Below are 15,439 nucleotides of genomic sequence, written 5' to 3'. Positions count from 1 at the left end.
GATAGAAGACAGGAAATCCCAGGACATAGTGTCTATAATACAGGAAGGGGTTCCTCTAGATAGAAGACAGGAAATCCCAGGACAGTGTCTATAATACAGGAAGGGGTTCCTCTAGATAGAAGACAGGAAATCCCAGGACATAGTGTCTATAATACAGGAAGGGGTTCTTCTAGATAGAAGACAGGAAATCCCAGGACAGTGTCTATAATACAGGAAGGGGTTCTTCTAGATAGAAGACAGGAAATCCCAGGACAGTGTCTATAATACAGGAAGGGGTTCTTCTAGATAGAAGACAGGAAATCCCAGGACAGTGTCTATAATACAGGAAGGGTTTCTTCTAGATAGAAGACAGGAAATCCCAGGACATAGTGTCTATAATACAGGAAGGGGTGACTCTAGATAGAAGACAGGAAATCCCAGGACATAGTGTCTATAATACAGGAAGGGGTTCTTCTAGATAGAAGACAGGAAATCCCAGGACATAGTGTCTATAATACAGGAAGGGGTTCCTCTAGATAGAAGACAGGAAATCACAGGACATAGTGTCTATAATACAGGAAGGGGTTCCTCTAGATAGAAGACAGGAAATCCCAGGACATAGTGTCTATAATACAGGAAGGGGTTCTTCTAGACAGAAGGCAGGAAATCCCAGGACAGTGTCTATAATACAGGAAGGGGTGACTCTAGATAGACACTGTCCTGGGATTTCCTGTCTTCTATCTAGAGTCACCCCTTCCTGTATTATAGACACTGTCCTGGGATTTCCTGTCTTCTATCTAGAAGAACCCCTTCCTGTATTATAGACACTGTCCTGGGATTTCCTGTCTTCTATAATACAGGAAGGGGTTCTTCTAGATAGAAGACAGGAAATCCCAGGACAGTGTCTATAATACAGGAAGGGGTTCTTCTAGATAGAAGACAGGAAATCCCAGGACAGTGTCTATAATACAGGAAGGGGTTCTTCTAGATAGAAGACAGGAAATCCCAGGACATAGTGTCTATAATACAGGAAGGGGTTCCTCTAGATAGAAGACAGGAAATCACAGGACATAGTGTCTATAATACAGGAAGGGGTTCCTCTAGATAGAAGACAGGAAATCCCAGGACATAGTGTCTATAATACAGGAAGGGGTTCTTCTAGACAGAAGACAGGAAATCCCAGGACATAGTGTCTATAATACAGGAAGGGGTGACTCTATATAGAAGACAGGAAATCCCAGGACATAGTGTCTATAATACAGGAAGGGGTTCTTCTAGATAGAAGACAGGAAATCCCAGGACAGTGTCTATAATACAGGAAGGGGTTCCTCTAGATAGAAGACAGGAAATCCCAGGACATAGTGTCTATAATACAGGAAGGGGTTCCTCTAGATAGAAGACAGGAAATCCCAGGACATAGTGTCTATAATACAGGAAGGGGTTCTTCTAGATAGAAGACAGGAAATCCCAGGATAGTGTCTATAATACAGGAAGGGGTTCCTCTAGATAGAAGACAGGAAATCCCAGGACATAGTGTCTATAATACAGGAAGGGGTTCCTCTAGATAGAAGACAGGAAATCCCAGGACAGTGTCTATAATACAGGAAGGGGTTCCTCTAGATAGAAGACAGGAAATCCCAGGACATAGTGTCTATAATACAGGAAGGGGTTCTTCTAGATAGAAGACAGGAAATCCCAGGACACAGTGTCTATAATACAGGAAGGGGTTCCTCTAGATAGAAGACAGGAAATCCCAGGACAGTGTCTATAATACAGGAAGGGGTTCTTCTAGATAGAAGACAGGAAATCCCAGGACAGTGTCTATAATACAGGAAGGGGTTCCTCTAGGTAGAAGACAGGAAATCCCAGGACATAGTGTCTATAATACAGGAAGGGGTTCCTCTAGATAGAAGACAGGAAATCCCAGGACAGTGTCTATAATACAGGAAGGGGTTCTTCTAGGTAGAAGACAGGAAATCCCAGGACAGTGTCTATAATACAGGAAGGGGTTCCTCTAGATAGAAGACAGGACATCCCAGGACAGTGTCTATAATACAGGAAGGGGTTCCTCTAGATAGAAGACAGGAAATCCCAGGACATAGTGTCTATAATACAGGAAGGGGTTCCTCTAGATAGAAGACAGGAAATCCCAGGACAGTGTCTATAATACAGGAAGGGGTTCCTCTAGATAGAAGACAGGAAATCCCAGGACATAGTGTCTATAATACAGGAAGGGGTTCTTCTAGATAGAAGACAGGAAATCCAAGGACATAGTGTCTATAATACAGGAAGGGGTTCCTCTAGATAGAAGACAGGAAATCCCAGGACATAGTGTCTATAATACAGGAAGGGGTTCCTCTAGATAGAAGACAGGAAATCCCAGGACAGTGTCTATAATACAGGAAGGGGTTCCTCTAGATAGAAGACAGGAAATCCCAGGACATAGTGTCTATAATACAGGAAGGGGTTCTTCTAGATAGAAGACAGGAAATCCCAGGACATAGTGTCTATAATACAGGAAGGGGTTCTTCTAGATAGAAGACAGGAAATCCCAGGACATAGTGTCTATAATACAGGAAGGGGTTCTTCTAGATAGAAGACAGGAAATCCCCGGACATAGTGTCTATAATACAGGAAGGGGTTCCTCTAGATAGAAGACAGGAAATCCCAGGACAGTGTCTATAATACAGGAAGGGGTTCTTCTAGATAGAAGACAGGAAATCCCAGGACATAGTGTCTATAATACAGGAAGGGGTTCTTCTAGATAGAAGACAGGAAATCCCAGGACACAGTGTCTATAATACAGGAAGGGGTTCCTCTAGATAGAAGACAGGAAATCCCAGGACAGTGTCTATAATACAGGAAGGGGTTCTTCTAGATAGAAGACAGGAAATCCCAGGACAGTGTCTATAATACAGGAAGGGGTTCCTCTAGGTAGAAGACAGGAAATCCCAGGACATAGTGTCTATAATACAGGAAGGGGTTCCTCTAGATAGAAGACAGGAAATCCCAGGACAGTGTCTATAATACAGGAAGGGGTTCTTCTAGGTAGAAGACAGGAAATCCCAGGACAGTGTCTATAATACAGGAAGGGGTTCCTCTAGATAGAAGACAGGACATCCCAGGACAGTGTCTATAATACAGGAAGGGGTTCCTCTAGATAGAAGACAGGAAATCCCAGGACATAGTGTCTATAATACAGGAAGGGGTTCCTCTAGATAGAAGACAGGAAATCCCAGGACATAGTGTCTATAATACAGGAAGGGGTTCCTCTAGATAGAAGACAGGAAATCCCAGGACATAGTGTCTATAATACAGGAAGGGGTTCCTCTAGATAGAAGACAGGAAATCCCAGGACAGTGTCTATAATACAGGAAGGGGTTCCTCTAGATAGAAGACAGGAAATCCCAGGACATAGTGTCTATAATACAGGAAGGGGTTCTTCTAGATAGAAGACAGGAAATCCCAGGACATAGTGTCTATAATACAGGAAGGGGTTCCTCTAGATAGAAGACAGGAAATCCCAGGACAGTGTCTATAATACAGGAAGGGGTTCCTCTAGATAGAAGACAGGAAATCCCAGGACATAGTGTCTATAATACAGGAAGGGGTTCTTCTAGATAGAAGACAGGAAATCCCAGGACAGTGTCTATAATACAGGAAGGGGTTCTTCTAGATAGAAGACAGGAAATCCCAGGACAGTGTCTATAATACAGGAAGGGGTTCTTCTAGATAGAAGACAGGAAATCCCAGGACAGTGTCTATAATACAGGAAGGGGTTCTTCTAGATAGAAGACAGGAAATCCCAGGACATAGTGTCTATAATACAGGAAGGGGTGACTCTAGATAGAAGACAGGAAATCCCAGGACATAGTGTCTATAATACAGGAAGGGGTTCTTCTAGATAGAAGACAGGAAATCCCAGGACATAGTGTCTATAATACAGGAAGGGGTTCCTCTAGATAGAAGACAGGAAATCACAGGACATAGTGTCTATAATACAGGAAGGGGTTCCTCTAGATAGAAGACAGGAAATCCCAGGACATAGTGTCTATAATACAGGAAGGGGTTCTTCTAGACAGAAGGCAGGAAATCCCAGGACAGTGTCTATAATACAGGAAGGGGTGACTCTAGATAGACACTGTCCTGGGATTTCCTGTCTTCTATCTAGAGTCACCCCTTCCTGTATTATAGACACTGTCCTGGGATTTCCTGTCTTCTATCTAGAAGAACCCCTTCCTGTATTATAGACACTGTCCTGGGATTTCCTGTCTTCTATAATACAGGAAGGGGTTCTTCTAGATAGAAGACAGGAAATCCCAGGACAGTGTCTATAATACAGGAAGGGGTTCTTCTAGATAGAAGACAGGAAATCCCAGGACAGTGTCTATAATACAGGAAGGGGTTCTTCTAGATAGAAGACAGGAAATCCCAGGACATAGTGTCTATAATACAGGAAGGGGTTCCTCTAGATAGAAGACAGGAAATCACAGGACATAGTGTCTATAATACAGGAAGGGGTTCCTCTAGATAGAAGACAGGAAATCCCAGGACATAGTGTCTATAATACAGGAAGGGGTTCTTCTAGACAGAAGACAGGAAATCCCAGGACATAGTGTCTATAATACAGGAAGGGGTGACTCTATATAGAAGACAGGAAATCCCAGGACATAGTGTCTATAATACAGGAAGGGGTTCTTCTAGATAGAAGACAGGAAATCCCAGGACAGTGTCTATAATACAGGAAGGGGTTCCTCTAGATAGAAGACAGGAAATCCCAGGACATAGTGTCTATAATACAGGAAGGGGTCCTCTAGATAGAAGACAGGAAATCCCAGGACATAGTGTCTATAATACAGGAAGGGGTTATTCTAGATAGAAGACAGGAAATCCCAGGATAGTGTCTATAATACAGGAAGGGGTTCCTCTAGATAGAAGACAGGAAATCCCAGGACATAGTGTCTATAATACAGGAAGGGGTTCCTCTAGATAGAAGACAGGAAATCCCAGGACAGTGTCTATAATACAGGAAGGGGTTCCTCTAGATAGAAGACAGGAAATCCCAGGACATAGTGTCTATAATACAGGAAGGGGTTCTTCTAGATAGAAGACAGGAAATCCCAGGACACAGTGTCTATAATACAGGAAGGGGTTCCTCTAGATAGAAGACAGGAAATCCCAGGACAGTGTCTATAATACAGGAAGGGGTTCTTCTAGATAGAAGACAGGAAATCCCAGGACAGTGTCTATAATACAGGAAGGGGTTCCTCTAGGTAGAAGACAGGAAATCCCAGGACATAGTGTCTATAATACAGGAAGGGGTTCCTCTAGATAGAAGACAGGAAATCCCAGGACAGTGTCTATAATACAGGAAGGGGTTCCTCTAGATAGAAGACAGGAAATCCCAGGACATAGTGTCTATAATACAGGAAGGGGATCTTCTAGATAGAAGACAGGAAATCCCAGGACATAGTGTCTATAATACAGGAAGGGGTTCCTCTAGATAGAAGACAGGAAATCCCAGGACATAGTGTCTATAATACAGGAAGGGGTTCCTCTAGATAGAAGACAGGAAATCCCAGGACAGTGTCTATAATACAGGAAGGGGTTCCTCTAGATAGAAGACAGGAAATCCCAGGACATAGTGTCTATAATACAGGAAGGGGTTCTTCTAGATAGAAGACAGGAAATCCCAGGACATAGTGTCTATAATACAGGAAGGGGTTCTTCTAGATAGAAGACAGGAAATCCCAGGACATAGTGTCTATAATACAGGAAGGGGTTCTTCTAGATAGAAGACAGGAAATCCCAGGACATAGTGTCTATAATACAGGAAGGGGTTCCTCTAGATAGAAGACAGGAAATCCCAGGACAGTGTCTATAATACAGGAAGGGGTTCTTCTAGATAGAAGACAGGAAATCCCAGGACATAGTGTCTATAATACAGGAAGGGGTTCTTCTAGATAGAAGACAGGAAATCCCAGGACACAGTGTCTATAATACAGGAAGGGGTTCCTCTAGGTAGAAGACAGGAAATCCCAGGACCCTAGTGTCTATAATACAGGAAGGGGTTCTTCTAGATAGAAGACAGGAAATCCCAGGACCCTAGTGTCTATAATACAGGAAGGGGTTCTTCTAGGTAGAAGACAGGAAATCCCAGGACAGTGTCTATAATACAGGAAGGGGTTCTTCTAGGTAGAAGACAGGAAATCCCAGGACAGTGTCTATAATACAGGAAGGGGTTCCTCTAGATAGAAGACAGGACATCCCAGGACAGTGTCTATAATACAGGAAGGGGTTCCTCTAGATAGAAGACAGGAAATCCCAGGACATAGTGTCTATAATACAGGAAGGGGTCCCTCTAGATAGAAGACAGGAAATCCCAGGACATAGTGTCTATAATACAGGAAGGGGTTCCTCTAGATAGAAGACAGGAAATCCCAGGACAGTGTCTATAATACAGGAAGGGGTTCTTCTCGATAGAAGACAGGAAATCCCAGGACAGTGTCTATAATACAGGAAGGGGTTCTTCTAGATAGAAGACAGGAAATCCCAGGACATAGTGTCTATAATACAGGAAGTGGTTCCTCTAGATAGAAGACAGGAAATCCCAGGACATAGTGTCTATAATACAGGAAGGGGTTCCTCTAGATAGAAGACAGGAAATCCCAGGACATAGTGTCTATAATACAGGAAGTGGTTCCTCTAGATAGAAGACAGGACATCCCAGGACAGTGTCTATAATACAGGAAGGGGTTCCTCTAGATAGAAGACAGGAAATCCCAGGACATAGTGTCTATAATACAGGAAGGGGTTCCTCTAGATAGAAGACAGGAAATCCCAGGACAGTGTCTATAATACAGGAAGGGGTTCCTCTAGATAGAAGACAGGAAATCCCAGGACATAGTGTCTATAATACAGGAAGGGGTTCTTCTAGATAGAAGACAGGAAATCCCAGGACATAGTGTCTATAATACAGGAAGGGGTTCCTCTAGATAGAAGACAGGAAATCCCAGGACATAGTGTCTATAATACAGGAAGGGGTTCTTCTAGATAGAAGACAGGAAATCCCAGGACATAGTGTCTATAATACAGGAAGGGGTTCTTCTATAGAAGACAGGAAATCCCAGGACATAGTGTCTATAATACAGGAAGGGGTTCTTCTAGATAGAAGACAGGAAATCCCAGGACATAGTGTCTATAATACAGGAAGGGGTTCCTCTAGATAGAAGACAGGAAATCCCAGGACAGTGTCTATAATACAGGAAGGGGTTCTTCTCGATAGAAGACAGGAAATCCCAGGACAGTGTCTATAATACAGGAAGGGGTTCTTCTAGATAGAAGACAGGAAATCCCAGGACATAGTGTCTATAATACAGGAAGTGGTTCCTCTAGATAGAAGACAGGAAATCCCAGGACATAGTGTCTATAATACAGGAAGGGGTTCCTCTAGATAGAAGACAGGAAATCCCAGGACATAGTGTCTATAATACAGGAAGTGGTTCCTCTAGATAGAAGACAGGACATCCCAGGACAGTGTCTATAATACAGGAAGGGGTTCCTCTAGATAGAAGACAGGAAATCACAGGACATAGTGTCTATAATACAGGAAGGGGTTCCTCTAGATAGAAGACAGGAAATCCCAGGACAGTGTCTATAATACAGGAAGGGGTTCCTCTAGATAGAAGACAGGAAATCCCAGGACATAGTGTCTATAATACAGGAAGGGGTTCTTCTAGATAGAAGACAGGAAATCCCAGGACATAGTGTCTATAATACAGGAAGGGGTTCCTCTAGATAGAAGACAGGAAATCCCAGGACATAGTGTCTATAATACAGGAAGGGGTTCCTCTAGATAGAAGACAGGAAATCCCAGGACAGTGTCTATAATACAGGAAGGGGTTCCTCTAGATAGAAGACAGGAAATCCCAGGACATAGTGTCTATAATACAGGAAGGGGTTCTTCTAGATAGAAGACAGGAAATCCCAGGACATAGTGTCTATAATACAGGACGGGGTTCTTCTAGATAGAAGACAGGAAATCCCAGGACATAGTGTCTATAATACAGGAAGGGGTTCTTCTAGATAGAAGACAGGAAATCCCAGGACATAGTGTCTATAATACAGGAAGGGGTTCCTCTAGATAGAAGACAGGAAATCCCAGGACAGTGTCTATAATACAGGAAGGGGTTCTTCTAGATAGAAGACAGGAAATCCCAGGACATAGTGTCTATAATACAGGAAGGGGTTCTTCTAGATAGAAGACAGGAAATCCCAGGACAGTGTCTATAATACAGGAAGGGGTTCTTCTAGATAGAAGACAGGAAATCCCAGGACAGTGTCTATAATACAGGAAGGGGTTCCTCTAGGTAGAAGACAGGAAATCCCAGGACATAGTGTCTATAATACAGGAAGGGGTTCCTCTAGATAGAAGACAGGAAATCCCAGGACAGTGTCTATAATACAGGAAGGGGTTCTTCTAGGTAGAAGACAGGAAATCCCAGGACAGTGTCTATAATACAGGAAGGGGTTCCTCTAGATAGAAGACAGGACATCCCAGGACAGTGTCTATAATACAGGAAGGGGTTCCTCTAGATAGAAGACAGGAAATCCCAGGACATAGTGTCTATAATACAGGAAGGGGTTCCTCTAGATAGAAGACAGGAAATCCCAGGACATAGTGTCTATAATACAGGAAGGGGTTCCTCTAGATAGAAGACAGGAAATCCCAGGACATAGTGTCTATAATACAGGAAGGGGTTCCTCTAGATAGAAGACAGGAAATCCCAGGACAGTGTCTATAATACAGGAAGGGGTTCCTCTAGATAGAAGACAGGAAATCCCAGGACATAGTGTCTATAATACAGGAAGGGGTTCTTCTAGATAGAAGACAGGAAATCCCAGGACATAGTGTCTATAATACAGGAAGGGGTTCTTCTAGATAGAAGACAGGAAATCCCAGGACATAGTGTCTATAATACAGGAAGGGGTTCTTCTAGATAGAAGACAGGAAATCCCAGGACATAGTGTCTATAATACAGGAAGGGGTTCCTCTAGATAGAAGACAGGAAATCCCAGGACAGTGTCTATAATACAGGAAGGGGTTCTTCTCGATAGAAGACAGGAAATCCCAGGACAGTGTCTATAATACAGGAAGGGGTTCTTCTAGATAGAAGACAGGAAATCCCAGGACATAGTGTCTATAATACAGGAAGTGGTTCCTCTAGATAGAAGACAGGAAATCCCAGGACATAGTGTCTATAATACAGGAAGGGGTTCCTCTAGATAGAAGACAGGAAATCCCAGGACATAGTGTCTATAATACAGGAAGTGGTTCCTCTAGATAGAAGACAGGAAATCCCAGGACAGTGTCTATAATACAGGAAGTGGTTCCTCTAGATAGAAGACAGGAAATCCCAGGACAGTGTCTATAATACAGGAAGGGGTTCTTCTAGATAGAAGACAGGAAATCCCAGGACAGTGTCTATAATACAGGAAGTGGTTCCTCTAGATAGAAGACAGGAAATCCCAGGACAGTGTCTATAATACAGGAAGGGGTTCCTCTAGATAGAAGACAGGAAATCCCAGGACAGTGTCTATAATACTGTAATAAGCTCATAGACGCTGTCATAAACGCCATACAGTTGTCACTGACTAGTAGGATATTAAATTCCCTCTGAGCAAACTATTTCTGACACATCAGTGTCTATAATGTACTAGTGGGTTATCACATGTGCAGTTACAGAATTAAGAGTTCCCCTAGCAACACAACATCTACATGTCACAATGAGACCATAACTCCCCCTAGCAACACAATATCTACATGTCACAATGAGACCATAACTCCCCCTAGCAACACAATATCTACATGTCACAATGAGACCATAACTCCCCCTAGCAACACAATATCTACATGTCACAATGAGACCATAACTCCCCCTAGCAACACAACATCTACATGTCACAATGAGACCATAACTCCCCCTAGCAACACAACATCTACATGTCACAATGAGACCATAACTCCCCCTAGCAACACAACATCTACATGTCACAATGAGACCATAACTCCCCCTAGCAACAACAAAACATCTACATGTCACAATGAGACCATAACTTCCCCTAGCAACAACACATCATCTATATGTCACAATGAGACCATAACTTCCCCTAGCAACAACACATCATCTATATGTCACAATGAGACCATAAATCCCCCTAGCAACAACACAACATCTACACGTCACAATGAGACCATAACTCCCCCTAGCAACAACAAAACATCTACATGTCACAATGAGACCATAACTCCCCCTAGCAACACAATATCTACATGTCACAATGAGACCATAACTCCCCCTAGCAACACAATATCTACACGTCACAATGAGACCATAACTCCCCCTAGCAACAACACAACATCTACATGTCACAATGAGACCATAACTCCCCCTAGCAACACAACATATACATGTCACAATGAGACCATAACTCCCCCTAGCAACACAACATCTACATGTCACAATGAGACCATAACTCCCCCTAGCAACAACAAAACATCTACATGTCACAATGAGACCATAACTCCTAGCAACAACACAACATCTACATGTCACAATGAGACCATAACTCCCCCTAGCAACAACAAAACATCTACATGTCACAATGAGACCATAACTCCCCCTAGCAACAACAAAACATCTACATGTCACAATGAGACCATAACCCCTAGCAACAACAACACATCTACATGTCACAATGAGACCATAACTCCCCCTAGCAACACAATATCTACATGTCACAATGAGACCATAACTCCCCCTAGCAACACAATATCTACATGTCACAATGAGACCATAACTCCCCCTAGCAACAACAAAACATCTACATGTCACAATGAGACCATAACTCCCCCTAGCAACACAACATCTACACGTCACAATGAGACCATGACTCCCCCTAGCAACAACAAAACATCTACATGTCACAATGAGACCATAACTCCTAGCAACAACAACACATCTACATGTCACAATGAGACCATAACTCCCCCTAGCAACAAGAAAACATCTACATGTCACAATGAGACCATAACTCCCCCTAGCAACACAACATCTACACGTCACAATGAGACCATGACTCCCCCTAGCAACACAATATCTACATGTCACAATGAGACCATAACTCCCCCTAGCAACAACAAAACATCTACATGTCACAATGAGACCATAACTCCCCCTAGCAACACAACATCTACACGTCACAATGAGACCATAACTCCCCCTAGCAACACAACATCTACATGTCACAATGAGACCATAACTCCCCCTAGCAACAACAAAACATCTACATGTCACAATGAGACCATAACTCCCCCTAGCAACACAATATCTACATGTCACAATGAGACCATAACTCCCCCTAGCAACAACACAACATCTACATGTCACAATGAGACCATAACTCCCCCTAGCAACAACACAACATCTACATGTCACAATGAGACCATAACTCCCCCTAGCAACAACAAAACATCTACATGTCACAATGAGACCATAACTCCCCCTAGCAACAACAACACATCTATATGTCACAATGAGACCATAACTTCCCCTAGCAACAACAACACATCTACATGTCACAATGAGACCATAACTCCCCCTAGCAACAACAACACATCTATATGTCACAATGAGACCATAACTCCCCCTAGCAACAACAAAACATCTACATGTCACAATGAGACCATAACCCCTAGCAACAACAACATCTACATGTCACAATGAGACCATAACTCCCCCTAGCAACAACAAAACATCTACATGTCACAATGAGACCATAACTCCTAGCAACAACAACACATCTACATGTCACAATGAGACCATAACTCCCCCTAGCAACAACACAACATCTACATGTCACAATGAGACCATAACTCCCCCTAGCAACAACAACACATCTATATGTCACAATGAGACCATAACTCCCCCTAGCAACAACAAAACATCTACATGTCACAATGAGACCATAACTCCCCCTAGCAACAACAACACATCTACATGTCACAATGAGACCATAACTCCCCCTAGCAACAACAACACATCTACATGTCACAATGAGACCATAACTCCCCCTAGCAACAACAACACATCTACATGTCACAATGAGACCATAACTCCCCCTAGCAACAACACAACATCTACATGTCACAATGAGACCATAACTCCCCCTAGCAACAACAACACATCTACATGTCACAATGAGACCATAACTCCCCCTACCAACACAACATCTACATGTCACAATGAGACCATAACTCCCCCTAGCAACAACACAATATCTACACGTCACAATGAGACCATAACTCCCCCTAGCAACAACACAATATCTACACGTCACAATGAGACCATAACTCCCCCTAGCAACAACAAAACATCTACACGTCACAATGAGACCATAACTCCCCCTAGCAACAACAAAACATCTACATGTCACAATGAGACCATAACTCCCCCTACCAACACAACATCTACATGTCACAATGAGACCATAACTCCTAGCAACAACAACACATCTACATGTCACAATGAGACCATAACTCCCCCTAGCAACACAATATCTACATGTCACAATGAGACCATAACTCCCCCTAGCAACAACAAAACATCTACATGTCACAATGAGACCATAACTCCTAGCAACAACAACACATCTACATGTCACAATGAGACCATAACTCCCCCTAGCAACACAACATCTACACGTCACAATGAGACCATGACTCCCCCTAGCAACAACAACACATCTACATGTCACAATGAGACCATAACTCCCCCTACCAACACAATATCTACATGTCACAATGAGACCATAACTCCCCCTAGCAACAACAAAACATCTACATGTCACAATGAGACCATAACTCCCCCTAGCAACAACAACACATCTATATGTCACAATGAGACCATAACTCCCCCTAGCAACACAACATCTACATGTCACAATGAGACCATAACTCCCCCTAGCAACAACAACACATCTACATGTCACAATGAGACCATAACTCCCCCTAGCAACACAACATCTACACGTCACAATGAGACCATGACTCCCCCTAGCAACAACAACACATCTACATGTCACAATGAGACCATGACTCCCCCTAGCAACAACAAAACATCTACATGTCACAATGAGACCATAACTCCTAGCAACAACAACACATCTATATGTCACAATGAGACCATAACTCCCCCTAGCAACAACAAAACATCTACATGTCACAATGAGACCATAACTCCTAGCAACAACAACACATCTACATGTCACAATGAGACCATAACTCCCCCTAGCAACAACACAACATCTACATGTCACAATGAGACCATAACTCCCCCTAGCAACAACAACACATCTACATGTCACAATGAGACCATAACTCCCCCTACCAACACAACATCTACATGTCACAATGAGACCATAACTCCCCCTAGCAACAACACAATATCTACACGTCACAATGAGACCATAACTCCCCCTAGCAACAACACAACATCTACACGTCATTCTAAATGCCACATGGACAAGGCATGTTTCTTTGTCCTGCCTAGTAGCAGGTCTGTTTGTGGTTTAGTCAACTGCTCTATCATTTATAGCCGTGCTAAACACTCCTATATGTTTTAATAATATAATACAATGGGTTGGGCCAACTAAATCATTCTCATAATGACACCATTATAACCAGTAAACTCTACACGCAGTGTGTGTGATAACTAGACCTCATTCTTGCTTCCTCTGTCCTTGTTTACTCCACTACTTGCCTTTCCTTGAAAGTGCATTGTAGCCTGAGGGGAGGAGCCTCCCCTGCTCTCCTCCAATGGGCTTTGAGAGGGAGTTCAACTGCATTTCCTTCATTCCTCACGTCCTCTCTCCTCCTCAAAACACATTGGATAAGAAGGTGAGAGGGGAGGGACCTCTGACCTTCTCATCCAATGGGTTTTGAGAAGGAGACGAGGAAATGCAATTGAGGACAGAGAACGCAAGTATTTGAGTTAACCCACTGCATCTGTGGCCAATGACCTTGAGACTTCTTGGATGGGCACTTCTAATGCAACTCTATGGCAGCACTACAAGGGCCTTGAATTTTCGAGCTCTACCCTTAGATTTGGCGGTGACGTAGTGTCCCCATGAGTGACAGAACAGTGAGCCAATCAAGGCGCAACTGGAGAACATTACCAACTCATACGCTCCCATATGTCCCACTGGCTACCTCCCCACCACAACAGAAAGACCTGAGCTAGACTGAATCACCTGCATTGTGGAGCTGCCTTACTCAAGAAAACAAGAAAGAGACTATGTTTGTATGCAGCTTTTTTAACCCAATGATTTTTTTATTATATATATATATATATATATTTTTTTTTTTACGTTGTTGCTAACTGAAGTGACACGTATTAATGCCAAAATAACAGCTAAAAACGGGTCGCCACTGGGTATTGTCTTACTATTTTCTCCTAATCTTTACCTACTTTTTAACTCTGCATTGATGGAGAAGGGCTCGTAAATAAGCCTTTCACAGTGAAGTCTACACCTGTTGTATTCGGCGCGTGTGACAAATACATGTTGAACTATTGACGACCCCCCTATAAAGCGACTTTTCAAAACGCTGCTATAGCCTACTGCCCGTTCTGAGTTATATCACCTGACGCCCAGGTGAGAAACAAACCAGTCGACCCGCGTTTAGAAAAGTCGGTTTAACAATAATACTTTTGGATATTTTGTCTTGACCAGACTAACTTTTCTCCATCTAGCTAGGCTACTACTCACAGTCCATCTCAGCCAGAACCTCAAGCTCATCAGCGAACTGTTGATCATACTCGTCCTCTATCCCGAACATCTCGTCATACTCGTCCATAGTCGTCAAGTTTACCGGTATGTACCGGACAGCCGAGGTGTTCTACTAGTGTATAATAATATCTATGTAATGCTACTTTTTCAGTCGGTTCCGTGCTATTTTTCTTCTCCCGTCGCTGTCTGTCTGCTTAATTTCGCGGTAAACTCTTTGGGTTAACTATTTCCGGGTTAAAGTTGTTTTCTCGCTCGTGATTGGATGGTCCAGACAAAGACAGACTAAACTGCTTGTCCAATAGAAATCCCCGATCACACTTATAAGCGATGTTATGGCGACGTCGCGCCGAACTGCGCATGTGCAGGCAGTCAAAATCAAAGTTACACTTCTGATATAAAGTTGTTTCTGCCAAAAATGAAAACGTGTCAGTTTGTCATTTTCACGAGGTTGGAGAACTCAACTACTTAAAACATTGGCTTGAATCTAGATTGTGTCTTTTAGATTTCAGGAAAATGAACAACTATAAGGAAGAATTGTTCACTTCTCTCAATGCCTTCTCAACCCGCAAACCCCCGGACAGGTCAGTTTGGTCTATTTCACAAGTGTTCCCGG

The 15,439-nt window shown here is 43.0% G+C and overlaps 1 protein-coding gene across 1 annotated transcript in view; it reads right to left on the bottom strand.

Moving 5' to 3' along the window:
* Window positions 1–15,089, bottom strand: part of LOC129847337 (chromosome transmission fidelity protein 18 homolog) — a gene marked incomplete at its 3' end in the record, with an annotated part of 61,260 nt that extends 46,171 nt beyond the window's left edge. Inside the window, exon 1 of the mRNA XM_055915100.1 lies at window positions 14,806–15,089. Coding sequence (XP_055771075.1) covers window positions 14,806–14,893 — 88 coding nt within the window. The remainder of the gene's footprint in view (window positions 1–14,805) is intronic.
* Between the last annotated feature and the right edge of the window lie 350 nt (window positions 15,090–15,439).

The sequence above is a fragment of the Salvelinus fontinalis genome, unplaced genomic scaffold, assembly GCF_029448725.1.
Source record: "Salvelinus fontinalis isolate EN_2023a unplaced genomic scaffold, ASM2944872v1 scaffold_0782, whole genome shotgun sequence".
Classification (NCBI taxonomy): domain Eukaryota; kingdom Metazoa; phylum Chordata; class Actinopteri; order Salmoniformes; family Salmonidae; genus Salvelinus; species Salvelinus fontinalis.
This window is presented reverse-complemented; position numbering and strand designations above follow the sequence as displayed.